The following is an 18,168-nucleotide window of genomic DNA, read 5'->3' on the forward strand; positions in this document are numbered from 1 at the left end:
TTTTTCCATCCCCTTACTTTCAGTCTGTATGTGTCTCTAGGTCTGAAGTGGGTCTCTTGTAGACAGCATATATATGGGTCTTGTTTTTGTATCCATTCAGCCAATCTGTGTCTTTTGGTGGGAGCATTTAGTCCATTTACATTTAAGGTAATTATCGATATGTATGTTCCTATTCCCATTTTCTAAATTGTTTTGGGTTCGTTATTATAGGACTTTTCCTTCTCTTGTGTTTTTGTCTAGAGAAGTTCCTTTAGCATTTGTTGTAAAGCTGGTTTGGTGGTGCTGAACTCTCTCAGCTTTTGCTTGTCTGTAAAGGTTTTAATTTCTCCATCAAATCTGAATGAGATCCTTGCTGGGTAGAGTAATCTTGGTTGCAGGTTTTTCTCCTTCATCACTTTCAGTATGTCCTGCCACTCCCTTCTGGCTTGTAGAGTTTCTGCTGAGAGATCAGCTGTTAACCTTATGGGGATTCCCTTGTGTGTTATTTGTTGTTTTTCCCTTGCTGCTTTTAATATGCTTTCTTTGTATTTAGTTTTTGACAGTTTGATTAATATGTGTCTTGGCGTATTTCTCCTTGAATTTATCCTGTATGGGACTCTCTGTGCTTCCTGGACTTGATTAACTATTTCCTTTCCCATATTAGGGAAGTTTTCAACTATAATCTCTTCAAATATTTTCTCAGTCCCTTTCTTTTTCTCTTCTTCTTCTGGAACCCCTATAATTCGAATGTTGGTGCGTTTAATGTTGTCCCAGAGGTCTCTGAGACTGTCCTCAGTTCTTTTCATTCTTTTTTCTTTATTCTGCTCTGCAGTAGTTATTTCCACTATTTTATCTTCCAGGTCACTTATCCGTTCTTCTGCCTCATTTATTCTGCTATTGATCCCATCTAGAGTATTTTTCATTTCATTTATTGTGTTGTTCATCATTGTCTGTTTCATCTTTATTTCTTCTAGGTCCTTGTTAACTGCTTCTTGCATTTTGTCCATTCTATTTCCAAGATTTTGGATCATCTTTACTATCATTATTCTGAACTCTTTTTCAGGTAGACTGCCTATTTCCTCTTCATTTGTTAGGTCTGGTGGGTTTTTATCTTGCTCCTTCATCTGCTGTGTGTTTTTCTGTCTTCTCATTTTGCTTATCTTACTGTGATTGGGTTCACCTTTTTGCAGGCTGCAAGTTCGTAGCTCCCGTTGTTTTTGATGTCTGTCTCCAGTGGCTAAGGTTGGTTCAGTGGGTTGTGTAGGCTTCCTGGTGGAGGGGACTAGTGGCTGTGTTGTGGTGTATGAGGCTAGATCTTGTCTCTCTAGTGGGCAGGTCCACGTCTGGTGGTGTGTTTTGGGGTGTCTGTGGACTTATTATGATTTTAGGCAGCCTCTCTGCTAGTGGGTGGGGTTGTGTTCCTGTTTTGCTATATGGTTGGCATAGGTTGTCCAGCACTGTAGCTTGCTGGTCATTGAGTGAAGCTGGGTGCTGGTGTTGAGATGGAGATCTCTGGGAGATTTTCGCCATTTGATATTATGTGGGGCTGGGAGTTCTCTTCTTGACGAGTGTTCTGAAGTTGGCTCTCCCACCTCAGAGGCAGAGTCCTGACTCCTGGCTGGAGCAGCAAGAGCCTTTCATCCACTCGGTCTTCTTGTAGTCACTATGCTCCAACAAGGCAGGCCTTTTTTTCGTTCCCAAAATATTCCAAGTTAGTTCATGCCGCAGGGTTTTGCATTTTTGTCCCCTCTGCAAGCAGTGGTTTCCCCAATTTCTGCAAAGCTGGATTCTCCTGTGCTGCACCTGCGCCTCCCGTGTGCGCTCTCAAGGTCAGCACCTCCCCCAGCCTCTAGTTTCTTATTTCTTGAGGTAGGATTGTATTGCTATTAAACTTCCCTCTTAGAACTGCTTTTGCTGCATCCCATAGGTTTTGGGTCATTGTGTTTTCATTGTCATTTGTTTCTAGGTATCTCTTGATTTCCTCTTTGATTTCTTCAGTGATCTCTTGGTTATTTAGTAGTGTATTGTTTAGCCTCCATGTGTTTGTATTTTTTACAGTTTTTTTTCCCCTGTAATTTATGTCTAGTCTCATAGCAGTGTTGTCGGAAAAGATACTTGATACGATTTCAATTTTCTTAAATTTACCAAGGCTTGATTTGTTACCCAACATATGATCTGTCCTGGAGAATGTTCCATGAGCACTTCAGAAGAAAGGGTATTCTGTTGTTTTTGGATGGAATGTCCTATAGACATCAGTTAAGTCCCTCTTGTTTAATGTGTCATTTAAAGCTTGTGTTTCCTTATTTATTTTCATTTTTGATGATCTGTCCATTGGTGAAAGTGGGGTATTAAAGTCCCCCACTGTTATTGTGTTACTGTCGATTTCTCCTTTTATGGCTATTAGCATTTGCCTTATGTATTAAGGTGCTCCTGTGTTGGGTGCGTAAATATTTACAATTGTTATATCTTCTTCTTGGATTTATCCCTTGATCATTATGTAGTGTTCTTCTTTGTTTCTTGTAACAGTCTTTATTTTAAAGTCTATTTTGTCTGATATGAGAATTGCTGCTCCAGCTTTCTTTTGATTTCCATTTGCATGGAATATCTTTTTCCATCCCTTCACTCTCAGTCTGTATGTGTCCCTAGATCTGAAGTGGGTCTCTTGTAGACAGTACGTATATGGATCTTGTTTTTGTATCCATTGACCATCTATGTCTTTTGGTTGGAGCATTTAATCCATTTACATTTAAGGTAATTATCAATATGTATGTTCCTGTTACCATTTCTTAATTGTTTTGGGTTTGTTTTTGTAGGTCTTTTCCTTCTCTTGTGTTTCCTGCCTAGACAAGTTCCTTTAGCATTTGTTGTAAAGCTGGTTTGTTGGTGCTGAATTCTCTTAGCTTTTGCTTGTCTGTAAAGGTTTTAATATTTCCATCACATCTGAATGAGATCCTTGCTGGGTAGAGTAATCTTGGTTGTAGGTTTTTCCCTTTCATCACTTTAAATAGGTCCTTCCACTCCCTTGTGGCTTGCAGAGTTTCTGCTGGAAGATCAGCTCTTAACCTTATGGGGATTCCCTTGTATGTTATTTGTTGCTTTTCCCTGCTGCTTTTAATATTTTTTCTTTGTATTTAACTTTTGATAGTTTGATTAGTATGTGTCTTGGCATGTTTCTCCTTGGATTTATCCTGTATGGGACTCTCTGTGCTTCCTGGACTTGATTGACTATTTCCCCTCCCATGTTAGGGAAGTTTTCAACTATTATCTCTTCAAATAGTTTCCCAGACCCTTTCTTTTTCTCTTCTTCTCCTGAGACCACTATAATTCAAATGTTGGCGCATTTTATGTTGTCCCAGAGGTGTCTGGGACTGTCCTGAATTCTTTTCATTTTTTTTTCTTTATTCTGCTCTGCAGTAGTTATTTCCACTATTTTATCTTCCAGGTCACTTATCCGTTCTTCTGCTTCAGTTATTCTGCTCTTGACTCCTTCTAGAGAATTTTTAATTTTATTTATTGTGTTGTTCATCATTGTTTTTCTTCTGAGTCCATGTTAAACATTTCTTGTATTTTCTTCATTCTGTTTCCAAGTGTTTGGATCATGTGTACTATCATTACTCTGAATTCTTTTTCTGGTAGACTGCCTATTTCCTCTTCATTTGTTTGGTCTGGTGGGTTTTTACCTTGCTTCTTCATCTGCTGTTTATTTCTCTGTCTTTTCATTTTGTTTAACTTACTGTATTTGGGGGCTCCTTTTCACAGGCTGCAGGTTCATAGTTCCCATTGTTTTTGGTGTCTGCCCCCAGTGGGTAAGGTTGGTTCAGTGGCTTGTGTAGCCTTCCTGGTGGAGGGAATTGGTGCCTGTGTTCTGTTGGGTGGGGCTGGATCTTGTGTTTCTGGTGGGCAGGGCTGCGTCTGGTGGTGTGTTTTGGGGTGTCTGTGAACTTAGTATGATTTTAGGCAGCCTCTCTGCTAATGGGTGAGGTTGTTTTTACTAGTTGTTTGGCATGGGGCATCCAGCGCTGGAGTTTGCTGGCCGCTGGGTGGAGCAGGGTCTTAGCATTGAGACGGAGAGCTCTGGGAGAGCTCTGGCCGATTGATAATTACTTGGGGCTGGGAGGTCTCTGGTGGTCCAGTGTCCTGAACTCGGCTCTCCCACCTCAGAGGCTCAGGCCTGACACCAGACCGGAGCACTAAGACCCTGTCAGCCACATGGCTCAGAAGACAAGGGAGAAAAAAAGAAGGGAAAAATCAATCAGTCAATCAATCAATAAAATTTTTTAAATTATTAAAATAATAAAAAATAATTTAAATAAAGGAAGAGAGCAACCAAACCAATAAACAAATCCACCAGTGATAACAAGTGCTAAAAACTAAACTAAGGTAAACATAAAAATCAGAAACAAATTAGTTGCAGACAGAAAAACCAAGTCTGCAGTTGCTCCCAAAGTCCACCTCCTCAATTTGGGATGATTCGTTGTCTATTCAAGTATTCCACAGATGCAGCATACCTCAAGTTGACTGTGGAGATTTAATCCACTGCTCCTGAGGCTGCTGGGAGAGATTTCCCTTTCTCTTCTTTGTTCGCACAGCTCCTGGGGTTCAGCTTTGGATTTGGCCCCACCTCTGTGTGTAGGTTGCCTTCAGGCATCTTTTCCCATCCAGACAGGACGGTGTTAAAGCAGCAGCTGATTAGGGGGCTCTGGTTCACTCATGCTGGGGAGAGGGAGGGGTACAGTAGTTATAATTGGAATGCGGGGCGAGCCTGCGGCGGCAGAGGCCAGTGTGACATTGCACCAGCCTGAGGTACGCCGTCTGTTCTCCCGGGTAAGTTGTCCCTGGATCACGGGACCCTGGCAGTGGCGGGCTGCACAGGTTCCTGGGGGGTTGGGGGTGTGGATAGTGACCTGTGCTTGCACACGGGATTCTTGGTGGCTGCAGCAGCAGCGTTAGTGTTTCATGCCCATCTCTGGGGTCTGAGCTGATAGCCGCGGCTCACGCCCTTTTTGGAGCTCGTTTAGGCAGTGCTCTGCCTTCTGTTGGCAGACGGGGAAGGAATCCCCTCTCCTCGCGCACCGCAAAGCAACAGTTTCTTGCCTCTCCGGCAGGTGCAGACTTGTTCCCAGACTCCCACCCGGCTAGCTGTGGCGCACCAGCCCCCTTCAGGCTGTGTTCACGCCACCAACCCCAGTCCTATCCCTGGGATCTGACCTCCGAAGCCAGAGCCTCAGCTCCCAGCCCCTGCCCGTCCCGGCGGGTGAGCAGACAAGCCTCTCGGGCTGTTGAGTGCTGGTCGGCACCGATCCTCTGTGCAGGAATCTCTCCACTTTGCCCTCTGCACCCCTGTTGCTGCGCACTCCTCCGTGGCTCTGAAGCTTCCCCCCACCACCCCCCATCTCTGCCAGTGAGGGGGCTTCCTAGTGTGTGGAAACTTTTCCTCCTTCACAGCTCCCTCCCCGAGGTGCAGGTCCTGTCCCTATTCTTTTGTGTCTGTTTTTTCTTTTTTCTTTTGCCCTACCCAGGTACGTGGGGAGTTTCTTGCCTTTTGGGAGGTCTGAGGTCTTCTGCCAGCGTTCAGTAGGTGTTCTGTAGGAGCTGTTCCATATGTAGATGTATTTCTGATGTATTTGTGGGGAGGAAGGTGATCTCCGTGTCTTACTCCTCCGCCATCTTGAAGGTCCCCCTCGGGGAGTTGTTAACATGGCCTGTCTGTATAAAGAAGGAGCATTGCTAGGGTATGTATAAATTGAATTCACTTTTTCTAAAACAAGTATTTATTGAGTACTAACAATGTATCACGTGCTGGTGATACTATGAGCTCATTACCTGAAAGGACCCCTCCAGAGGAGTGAGAGGAGAAGAGAGAGATAAAACCAATAGGCACAATAGTGGTGGGTACAGTATACTGTGGGAATAAGAGGAAAGAGAGATTCTTGCAGGTGAGTGACTTCAGGAAGATTTCATTTAGGAATAAGGGCAGTGTGTGATGTGCTGTGGGCATGCAGGCAAGAGAAGGAGCACATGCAGAAGCAAGAAAACACAAAGAAGTGTGATGTATTTAGGGATCCACAAATAGTTCCATTTGGCTGGAGAATAGGCTCTATGGGAAAATGGTGGAAAAGGTAGCAGGTAGCAGACAGGTCATGAAGAGCCAGTAGTTTTTATTTTATCCTGTAGGCAGTGGGTAATCACTAAAGGATTTTGTCAGCAGGTGGGTGACATGATTTTTAGAAAATAGGTCTGATGGTGGCATGGGAAATGGACTAGAGACCAGTTAGGAAACCTGCAGTGGTCCCCAGGAAGACTTGAATTAAAGTAGTGATGGAGAGTGGAGGGGAGAAAATTTAGAAGGTAGAGTAGATAGGACTTAAGGGATTGGATGGTGGTTGATGAGAAATAGGAATTGAAGATAACAGAATCCTAGCTTGGATGACTGGAAGGATGATGTCACCATTAATTATGATAAGGAATATAGAATGAACAGACAGAAAAGGTAACTCATGTATGCTTTCACGTGTTAAATTTGAGTTATCTGTTGGCTGTCCCAGTACAGACACTTAGTGGGAAGTTGGAAATAGGGGTGCAGAGCCCAGGAGAGCGTTCAGAACTAAATGTATAGATTTGAGAGTCCTCCTCATTTAGGTAGAAACAGAAGTGAATGAGGTCACCTGGGAGAGTCTGTTGAGTGAGAAGGAGGGAGAATGAAGTCCTGAACACCACCGTGATTGGACAATTAGGGATAGACAGAAAAGCTGCCAGAAATGAAAGTGTTCCTACCTCCACCCTCCCCAAAAGGTCAGAGAAACAGAAAGAACTAGAAGAGTGTTGGAAAGGAAAGAGTCACAAATCAGACATTGCACAGTGGTGAAGAGAGCTGAGCCTGGCAAAGGGCCTTTGGGGTTTGTAGTGAAGTCTTTGATGACTTTGAGGGCCCAGTGGGAGTAGAGTGGTGGGGCGTTAGCCAGATTACAGTACCTGTAGGAGAAACCTTTACTGATGAAGGGAAGAGAGAGAGAGAGGATCCAGGAAGCTACAGGAGGATGTAGGACCCAGGGAGACTTTTTTTTTTCTTCTAAAATAGCTATGACTAAGAGTAAATGAGCTGGGAGTAGGGGGCAGAAGGAGGGCAAGGTTAGTAATCAACTTGTTGGCAAGAGGTTAATTTAATTCTAATTTTGGAAAGAAATGCTGAAAAATAAGTCTTTTGTCAAGTGTACAGTTAATACTGCCTTTTAAATAATTGATACTGGGTTGCTGAAATCAACATATCAGTAACTTACGAGCTAGCCAGGTGGCCTGCAGTTTTTTCTCTAGTCTTTTTCAAATTGTAAAAATCACATCAAGGAAAACGGGTTGCTTGAAGGAGAAATTAAGTAGTTTGAGGACTGAGATCTCAGCTTCTCAGCTACTAAAAAGTGTCACTTTCTCATAACCTTTTTTTTTAAATGAATTGGAATTTTTTTGATTGAATTTTTATCCTACTTAGCTTTATCTAAAATGTGACCTTTAAGAAAATATGAGAGGGTGATGCTTTAGAACAGCTCTTGTGGGTCCCTTATTACTGACTTATGGGTGATGACACTATTTGAAAGAATTGCCTGGAGTCCAGAGTTCTTTTCCCAAAAATGTCACTTGGATATCACAGAATCTTCCAGAGTATTTGCGAGGTAGTCTGCTATGTTGGGTGTTGGATTTCTGCTTACATCTTTAGGGCTTTGGAAGCTGTTTTTAGTATTTTATTATTATTATTTTTTAAAAATAAATTTATTTATTTATTTATTTTTGGCTGCATTGGGGTCTTCGTTGCTGCACGCACACTTTCTCTAGTTGCGGCGAGCGGGGGCTGCTCTTCGTTGCAGTGCGCTTGCTTCTCATTGCGGTGGCTTCTCTTGTTGCGGAGCACGGGCTCTAGGCGCACAGGCTTCAGTAGTTGTGGCACGTGGGCTTAGTAGTTGTGGCGCACGGGCTTAGTTGCTCCGCGGCATGTGGGATCTTCCCAGACCAGGGCTCGAACCCGTGTCCCCTGCACTGGCAGGCGGATTCTTAACCACTGCACCACCAGGGAAGCCCTGTTTTTGGTATTTTAATAACTGACCTGAAGGTGAGCGCTGTGAATTGCAAATTATGTATTAGAAGGTTGGGGTAGATTCACAGGATTTGGGATCTTTTTGGTTTCCCCTTTTGCTTTACATTAAACAGGCCTAATGTCATTGATGCTCCAGGGAAAGTAGAGTAATTATGGAAAAGGAAAGCAGGAGTCAGGCTCTGAAACAATGAATTTACTAGGAGAAGGAAGGCTTGGGGTTGGTCTCTTGAAATCGGGAGCAGAACATGAAATTCCTAGAGGAAAGTGCTATTTAATACATACTTCAGGGTTTTCTGAATTTGTAGAACATTGACTCTGATGACATTTACTGTTTAAGCCCAAGTATCTTTATTTTTTAGAACCGAGAAGTCTAGCTTCCATTTTTGCAGGGTACGAAAACAATCCATGGACTAGTTTAAATCATATACCTTGTGATATGAAACAGTAATTTAAAAATTGCAGGAGCTATTCAGCTCCATTTTTTTCTTTACAATTACTAACATATAAATTGTTCAAAGGTGGGAATAGGAGCCTTGTTCTCCAACCTAATTTTGGAATTATCGTCTAGCAAGGGAAGTAAAACATCAATGAATTGAGAGTTTCATTTTTTTTCTTTTTTTCTTAACGATTATCTCATTTTTTGATTACATTCCTGCACTCCTTTTAGAATACTTACTGTTCTGGGCAGATAACACTACTGCCAAGGCCTGGTAGTCTGAAAGCAGTGTCAGTGATTAAATGGGAGTGGCTTGCGGTCCGGATCTCAACGTGTGTGAGCAGCGGAGAACCTGCCCTGGCTTGATCTTGGCCCCACTCCTGGTGCTGCTTCCTGACACCTCTGTCACCTCTTCTGTAGAGTTCTGAGAAAGAGCGCTTTATTCACTCAGCCAGTACTTTTTAGGTGCTTATCATGTGTGGGGTGCTCTTTTCAGTACTTGGAATTCAGCAGTAGACAAGACAAACAAGATCTCTACTTTCAAGGGGTAAGTGGAGGTAACAAACAGATAAACTAAAAAATTGATGAGATAATTTTAGATAATGATAAATACTATAAGAAATATAAGACAAGTTTAATGATAGAGAATGACAGGGTGCTAACATGGGGGTAAAGGATTCCTTCATACGGTGTCAGGGAAATCCTCTCAGAAGAGATGATAATTTAGCAAAGAACAGAATGATTTTAAAAAGGGCCAGCTCTGTTGAGATGTAAGGGAAGGCAGAAGAGGCTGAGGCAGCGTTAAGCACAGAACCCAAAGTCTGGAGTGAGCTGGCAGATGCGTGAAGCAGGAGGAAACCAGTCTAACGGGGCAGCTGGGGTGAGCAAGGAGGAGGGAGGCATGCAGGGGCTGTGTTAGGGTTGACTGTAGGATATGGAAAGGAACCTGTTTTAAGATGACTTGAGCTACAGTAGAGCCGTGAAAGTGGATGCAGGGAGACCAGTTAGGAGGGGATTGTGGTAGCCCATGTGAGAGGGGATGGTGCCTAGACAAGTGCGGGATAGTGGAGATGGACGGAGGTGAGTAGATGGGTGGAGAGTAGCCCAGGCTCGGCCCTCGGGGGGGTTTGGGGACAGACCAGCGTCTCATCTCTTCCACAGTGTTCATCCTGGGACTCACTGAGCATGGGCACCTCCCCTTTAGCACCTGATTCATCCACCTTAGGTTGTCTTCTAAGGTTGTGCAAGGGAGAAAGCACAGCATGCTGAAGGGAGGTTAAAGGATTATAACCAAAAAGTTATCATCGCAGATTGTCAGAGGCTTTTGGAATTGCATCTCAGGGAACCTCGTATATCCTCCAAGTAGTCAGAGCAGTGACCTCTTTTTATGAGATGAGGCTCCTTTCCAGGAGGGCTTCAGCTGACGGTGCCGCTAGGCTTAGATCTGTTTTACAGTTGCTTTTAGACGTTACCAACGTCCTGCTGACCAAGGCGGTTCTGGGTCCACCCTCTTTGCTGTCTTTTACATATGGTAGGAATCCCATAACCCTCCCAAATTACAGAATGAGGATCCCTGATCAGAAGAGTGTAATGAAGCTGTGTGTGATGTCTATGTCTGCGTTTTAAAATCCTTATGCCTTTTCCACAGTGTCTGCTGCACAGAGCTTTACATCCCCAGGAGCCTCTGCCCCCAATTCAGCAACACATTTTGAATATGCTGGATCCCCCCACTGAGGTGACAGCTAAATGTCAGGTTCCTGTCTCTAAAATAAAGACCCTTTTCCCTCTGACTGAAGTCCTCAAGAAAAAGGACCAAGTGACTGCTCAGGACATTTTCCCAGATAAGTGAGTACTCGATGGAGCTGTGTGTGACGCTGGAACACAAAGATTGGTTGTGGTCTTAGAGGGGCTGTGGCATTAAGGGTTGCAACCTGGGTTTGTGGAATCACAATGGTGGGAGGAAGAAACCTTTTGCTATTTGAGTCTTGCATTGCAAATCCTGGTTTCTCACATCTGTCCACTGTAGATATATTTTATCCTTGTGCACCTAGAAATTAGAGCTACCTTTGGGGTTGTGACTTTTTGATCAGCATCAGATTCTTGATGAATTATATATATAGGAAGACAAACAATCTTTGAATATCTAAGACTGAATTTTAACATTTTTAAAGTAAAGTGCTGAGGATGAGAGGAGAGGGGTGAAAGTCGTAAGGTTTTACGTTTTGGAGGTAAGGTGTCAGGAGAATATCGGCGAGATTTTGGGAGGGAAAATGGGAAGGAGAATGAAAAACCTGGCCCTCTGTAGTTGTGCTGTTACTGTGTTGATGTGCTTGGATATACCATTAGTGAGGTGTAGTTTAAGGATTGTAAAATGGTTTTCATATCCTTAGATCAAGCTCTCAGGTAGCTATTGTGTTTTTTCCCCACATCAAGTCTGTTTAGAATTATATCAGTTTCCATTCAAAGCAGAACAAAAACAAACTTTAAGAAGCTGTTCTTATCCAGAATTATTTGGGTGTATGACATTGATTTTACCAGGTTTTGGTTTTATTATTGGTGCCTTTTCCCCCCAAATCAAAATGATCTACTCATTTCTTTAGGTTGCATTCCAAGATCCAGTTTTAGATCACAATTTTTTCCCTTTTTCTTTGAGTTCCTTCCCATGGCTGTGTCTGTATTGACAAAGTAAAGCTTGTATTTGTAAATACCCCATTGGACCAGTATTGAGTAATTTCCAGAAACCTTCTGTTTACAGGGTTCTGTAAATTGTAAATTTAGTGAATTATCTGCCAAGTTGAAAAGACAGGTTTGCATTTTCGGTGGCTTTTTAGAGGTTAATACCCCAAACTTTGTCAGAATTGGGGGGAAAAGAAAAAAAAAACAATCATGGGATTGAAAGATTCTCTCATGTACATTTCTAACACATCCTGGAGGCTTTTATGTTTCTTTTTAGTCTGTCATGCCTTCTTCTACATAGGAAGACTGTCACTAAAAATCTCCTTCTGCTTTCCTCATTTACCTAGATCCCTCTGGATTCGTATCTTAGAACAGTTCAGTAAAATTCTGAGTCCTTTTCTTCCCATGACAGCCTTGCCTTAGTCTCCTCTGCAGTCATATGGCTGTTCCCTCTCTGTATTAAAGCTCCAGTTCATGATCTTGATTACCTTCTGGTATTGTGGGAAAGTGGGCCATTTTCTCCTCCTCCTGTTGATTAAACTGTAAATTAGCTGGTTAAAAAAAAAACATACCAGCTAGACCCAGAAGGCTGTTCTGTGATTTGATCCCTGCTGTGATTACACCTTCAGCCCTGTTCCCGTCTCTCACTCTTTCAGGAGGCTTGAGCCTGCCAGGCTTCTTGTTCTCTGCCCCCATAATGGGTTTGGTTTGCCACACAGCCAAATTAGCTGCCGGGGGCCGGAGAATAATCTTGCGCGCACACACCTACGCACACCCCAATTCTCTACTCTTCCTTCTCAGAAGTCTTAGTTTTTAAGAACTGCAGAGATGACACATTTAACAAATATTTATTGAGCACCTCCTATATTCAAGAATGACTCAGTCCTGCAGGATTCTTACAGCCACTCAATTTTTGTGATAAGGCTCCAACCAGCTTTACAGGTGGTCTCCCTAAGGGAAAGAAAGATTGCTAACAACCAGCTATGTTTTTGTGTATATTTAGCATCCCTGTATCCAGGGTACATACTTCCAGTATACGGATGAGGGGCTGAGATTGGGGGGTAGGGGCAAATATCTGTTCAGGAAGTGTCAGAGCCCAAGGAAAGACCTCTGAGCTGGGAGTCTCTAGTTTTCATTCCAGCTTTTTCACTCTTGATCTAATTTTGGTTAAATAATTTTACCTTTATGAGAGTTCCTTCATCTAAAAACAGGCTCATCGTAAGAGACATTGTAACAGTAAAATCACAGATATTAAAGGACTTTAAACTATTTGGAGGGAAGGCAGTAGTCAAAACCCAGAGCAGTAATACTGTCATTATCAATAAAAACATTGAATGTTTGAGAAGATCTACTATTCATGCTGAACCTGTTCAATCCCTAGTGTTGAAGTGATTTCTTCAGTTCAAGAGGGTAAAAGCACCATCTCACACTGCATTCCAAAAATGTACTGAATATTACCCTTATCACAGAAAAGCATTGCTTCCCTTAATGTTGCTGAACACCCTTGAAATGAAAACATCATCTCTTGGACAGAACTTACATGAGAATAGGGACATCTGAGGTCTGATCCTGCCTGTGGAACTAATATGTGATCTTGATTTCTTTTTATCTCTATATGCAAATAGTGTAAAGTTTTCTACTTTTTTCAAGTCCCCTAAGACCCAGTCCCTACTTACTGTCAGAGACCAACCTCACCTGGTTTTACTGGCTAAGACTTCAGACTCCAGGGTCAAGACAGTGTGAGTTGGTCCCCCTTGCTCTGCAGTGTGACCTTAGTTGCAAGCTGCTTATCCTCCCTAAGCCTCAGTTTCCTCATGAGTAAATAGGGATAATAGGAATATTTGTCTCATAGAGTTGTCATGCAGGTTAGTTGAGTAATATATACTGTTCACTGTTGTTACCCTAGAATGGCACAGTGCCGAACACGTAGTAAGAATATAGTGTTTGCGAAGAGATGATTTACAAAATCCTAGTCCTGTCCCTAGCACATATTCACCAACTACGGCAGTGGCGACGGTCATGATGGCGATTTCACAGAGAAAATAGAGGCCAGTAGGTGGGAACGTCTCAGTTTTCTGACCCATGTTACCTAAAAACATATCTGTATTGCATCTGCCTTTACTTCCTTTTTTCCTGCCTCAGTGGAAGAGGGAACCTCATCCTGTCCCAAGTTCATCCTTTCACCTATGTCCTGGGATGCTGTTTCTGTCCCATCTGGTACCTCAGTCCACTGATAATTTCTTCCTTCCTTCTGTATCTTCAGCTTCTCCCTCTGTACCAACTCCTTTCCCTCCACACATTAACATTTTGTTTCTTTCCTCTAAAAGAAAATGAAGTAATCCCCTCAGTTTCCTCTCTCTAATTACTACCTGTTATCATCATCTTTCCTTCCATAGCCAGGCTTATTAGCAGAAGAGCCTATACTGCTTCTTTTCCTAGCACCCCCTGGCTCGGCCTTCTGCCCCCACCACTGCCCTGAAACTGGTCTTCTAAAAGACACTAACTGCTGGATTTACTTAAGCGTGGCAGTCCTTTTCTTCCTTTCTTTTTTTTTTTTGCGGTACGCGGGCCTCTCCCATTGCGGAGCATAGGCTCCGGACGCGCAGGCTCAGCGGCCACGGCTCATGGGCCCAGCCGCTCCGCGGCATGTGGGATCCTCCCGGACCGGGGCACGAACCCGCGTCCCCTGCATTGGCGGGCGGACTCTCAACCACTGCGCCACCAGGGAAGCCCCTTTTTCTTTCTTGACCTCTTTGTGGCACATGACATTGTCAGTTATCCTTTCCCTCTTGAAACTCCTTAACTTCAGATTCTCCAGATTTTTCTCTCTAAACCTTTGACAGGCTCCCTCTCAGATTCCTCTGGGGGCTGCTTTTCTTTCCCCACCAACCTTAAATGTTGATGTTTTGTAGGACTTCTCCTCTGAAAGAGCTGACATTTATTGGATACAGGTATGTGTTATCTGTTTGCATCCTTTTGGCCATCTTTTTTTTTTTTGCGGTACACGGGCCTCTCACTGTTGTGGCCTCACCCGTTGCGGAGCACAGGCTCCGGACGCGCAGGCTCAGCGGCCACGGCTCACGGGCCCAGCTGCTCTGCGGCACGTGGGATCTTCGCGGACCAGGGCACGAACCCACGTCCTCTGCATCGACAGGCGGACTCTCAACCACTGCGCCACCAGGGAAGCCCCTTTTGGCCATCTTATGAAGTAGGTTCCTTTATTCACTTCATCTTAAAGCTGAGGACACTGAGGCTTAGAGGAGATAAGAAACTTCCTCAGGATCACAGCTGGTTAAGCAATGGAGATGGATTTAAACGCAGGCAGTTTGACCCCAGAGCTTACCATCTCAACGATTATGCCAGACTGCACAACCTAAGACCTTTATTATCAATATTTCACATATGGGTCTCCAAAAATGACTACAAATCTTGTCTATCTTAATATACTTCCATTTTATCCACTGGATCTAAAGTGTCTGCAGATTACTCAAGGTCAGTATGTCCAGAAGTGACTTCATCACCTTCTTTCTCTTTCTGCACTCCTTTCAACCCCCTCTTCATGCTATTATTCTCTATTTCAATGAATGACACCTAATTTCCAGGGAGTCATCCCTTTTCTTCACTCCCCACATCTAATTGGCTTACCAAGTTGTATTAGATTTACCTCAAGTTCACTCCTTTTGCTTCAGGTTAGTACAGTGGCTAATAGCATTGATTTGGATCAGAACCCAAGTATTTCTTTTTAATAGTGGTTAAAATTGGCAAGTTGCTCTGTGCCAAGTTGTGATAACAAATACCTGCCTTTTAGGAGGCTGTTTAGGAGAGTGGTTAAAAGTCCAGAGTTAGCTGTGGACCCCTTACTGTGTGCTTTAGACAAGGTCAGGCCCTTTTGAGCCTTGGTTTGCTTAACTGTAAAGGGACATTAACAATAGCTGACTCGTATGCTTGGCTTCATGACTGATGGTGAGTTAGTTCTTACTAGCATCACCCACTGCCATTGCTTTTATGTAGGTTTCATTTTAGCCTGCTTTACTGAGATAACCCCTTGACTGATTCCCCTAATTCCAGTCTTAGCCCCTTCCCATCCATTCTGCATTCTGCTATCTGAGTGATGTTTTTAAAAACAAATCTGATCACATCACTCCCTTGCTTAAAATTCTTTAATGCAGTGATTCTTAATCTGTGTGTGTTTGTGTGTGATGGACCCTTTGGATAATCTGATAAAAACTGTGAACCCTCTCCCCAGGAAAATGCCCTAACATAATAAATTTTGCATGTAGTTTTAGGTGGTTCACAAATTCCTTGATGTCATCCTTGGATGCCTGATTAAAAACCTTTGCTTTCATGGCTTTCCATTACCTTCAGCTTAAGACCAAATTCTGTTACACAAATGAGAAAACCCAGATAAGCAGAAGGAAGAGAAATGTCTGTCCAGCTACCTGGAGAACCACTTTCTTTCCTCACAGTTTGTGTCTACAATTTAGATATTTTCTATCCTCATCTCTCGCTACTTCCCAGCTTGCACTTCGTGCCCCAGCCCAACACAGCTACCTGCTATCCTCTCAAAGGGATGTGCTGCTTACCACAATATTTTGTTAATTGCCTGTTTATATATTTATCTTTTTTATTTGGCTGAACTTCTTGAAGGTGATGATTATTAACTTTTATATATTTAGAATCTAGAGCCTAATTTAGGGGTCCACACATAGTAAGTATTAAGTAAATGTGTGGCTAAATAAATAAATTACAAGATTTATACTCGGGCTTCCCTGGTGCTGCAGTGGTTGAGAGTCCGCCTGCCGATGCAGGGGACGCGGGTTCGTGCCCCGGTCCAGAAAGATCCCACATGCCGCGGAGCGGCTGGGCCCGTGAGCCATGGCCGCTGAGCCTGTGCGTCCGGAGCCTGCGCTCCGCCCCGGGAGAGGCCACAACAGTGAGAGGCCCGTGTACCGCAAAAAAAAAAAAAAAGATTTATACTCATATATGGAAGAAAAGGAGAAGAGGAGAAAGAACAACAAATTATCCAGGGTCCCAACATCCAAATTCAGCAGCTGTTAACATTTCTGTGTCTGCTGTGACCTTGCATGGATAATGTGTACCTTCCAGAGCTCAGCTCCCTCATAGATAATTTGGGGATGAGAGTCATTGTGCTTTCCCACTTCATATAGACATTATGAGTTTAATATATGTAAAATTCCTAATTAAATCCTTTTAAATGATTCAACCTTGAGATTATTAAACATATTAAATTTTCACTACTTTCTGCTATTTTCTGGACTTGCCTTTACCTGCCCAGTTCTGGCGAATTAGTATATATGTCTCCTTATTCTTCCTTCCCTAGAATCTTACTTGGGAGGGTTTAAGAAATTCTTCATGTGATTCAACCTTGTTTTCTCATGGAACTTAGCATAGTGCTTTGTATGTTTAACGCTTCTTAATACCACTATATAAGTTAATTTGTATTTTTGGAAGAGAATAGGTGAATAGTTGATACGTACTTTTTGTTGTAGTGTTCTCCTGAGGAACACACTGAAGATCAGAGAGGACAGTAACTTACTAGACTCTAAACTCTAGACATACAACAATTAATACACGGTCAATACCTTCAAGAAGGTGTAAGATTCCAGGGCTAGCCAGTGGCAAAACTGAGACTAGAATCTGGGTCTTTTTCCTCCAAATCTTCAGCAGTACCATGTTGTCTTTCTCTTGGGAAGAACCGGCAAAGGTTAAATGAAGTGGCTGTGACGTTTTTTTTTTAAAGAACTCAAATTCTGATAGAATTTCATGCTGCCTCAGGTTTGTGCATTTTCCCTCCATTTTTGCCACCAAGGCTTTGTGTGTTTATTTCTTATTCTCCTTGAAGGAAAGGGCTCTGAATGACTCACCCCTTATCTCTTCTTTACTTCTCAGAAGGAAGAAGGCAAGAGGTGAATGGGAAAGATGTCAAGTAATAAAACTTAATTCTTGTTTGTAAGGCCGTAATGATTACTTTAGTTCTTTCATCTAGCTGTAAGAGGAGATTCATTATTGAAATATCATTGAATAAGCTAACTTAGGTCTTACTTTGCTTTATTTTTAGGATAACCTCTTCAAGCCTCACTGTCTGAAAGTTGGGCTTTTGAATAAAAACAACACATTTAGAAATGGTTACTAATAGTACTCTTAGTTACTAATTTCCCTTCTCATTCAGCCATTTCTTGACAGCTGCTTTTGCCCCAGATTGATTATTTGTCTGGGAGAAAAGTCTTCATAATCTCTTGTATTCAGCAGTTTAAGGGAGATTATGGGCAGAGTCTTTGGATTTTTTTTCTCCTTTGCAATTGACTTGACCTCCTTTTGACTTCAGGCAGGCTGTTAAAGCCAGCTTGTTACTTGAAGCAAGATGTTTGATATACTTCCTCCGAGTCATCTTTCCCTTATCACACAGATGCTTTTGGACTCTGTTAGCATATTGCCCAAGACAGAATTAGGTTTATAAAGGCACAGATTAAAAGTTTTCTTTTGAAAGTGGTTTTTTATAGTTTAAGACTTCTCTAAGAGCAAGCTCTTGCATGTTTGAGGATTGTCTAGTAAGTTTTAACAGCTGTAAGTAGAAGCTTATAAAGCTCTCACATACACGATGAAGAAGACAGGTGTTATTAGACGCAAAGGTCTTCTATGTACATGGAAAGCTAATAGCTATCAATTCTCAGGCAGAAACTAGCAAATAATAACTGAAGGGTAAATGGGTTTCATACTGAAATGCTAAGTTTCCATTATCTGTGCTTGCAGTTTCATCTTTTGAAAGGGCTTTGTGATGCAGCTGCTAATTCTGATTTCCCTACTGCTGCTCCAGTCAGGCTGTCAGGGGTCCAGAGGGTGGGAAAGGGAGGCAGCTGTTTGTAAAGGAGGACTAAGTGCAGCTGCTTATTTTTGAGTCTTGAAAAATAAATTTATACTTTTCACATTAGCAATTCTGGGTTTTGTATTGTTTGTTCTGTTTTAAGGGGAGAGG

At 42.7% G+C, this 18,168-nt stretch overlaps 1 protein-coding gene across 1 annotated transcript in view; it reads left to right on the forward strand.

Annotated features, from left to right (window-relative positions):
* The window catches only part of XRCC5 (X-ray repair cross complementing 5), a 106,820-nt gene that overhangs the window by 42,239 nt on the left and 46,413 nt on the right, over nt 1-18,168 (forward strand). The window contains exon 14 of the mRNA XM_007462853.1: nt 10,147-10,343. Coding sequence (XP_007462915.1) covers nt 10,147-10,343 — 197 coding nt within the window. The remainder of the gene's footprint in view (nt 1-10,146; nt 10,344-18,168) is intronic.

The sequence above is a fragment of the Lipotes vexillifer genome, unplaced genomic scaffold, assembly GCF_000442215.2.
Source record: "Lipotes vexillifer unplaced genomic scaffold, Lipotes_vexillifer_v1.1 scaffold1518, whole genome shotgun sequence".
NCBI lineage: Eukaryota > Metazoa > Chordata > Mammalia > Artiodactyla > Lipotidae > Lipotes > Lipotes vexillifer.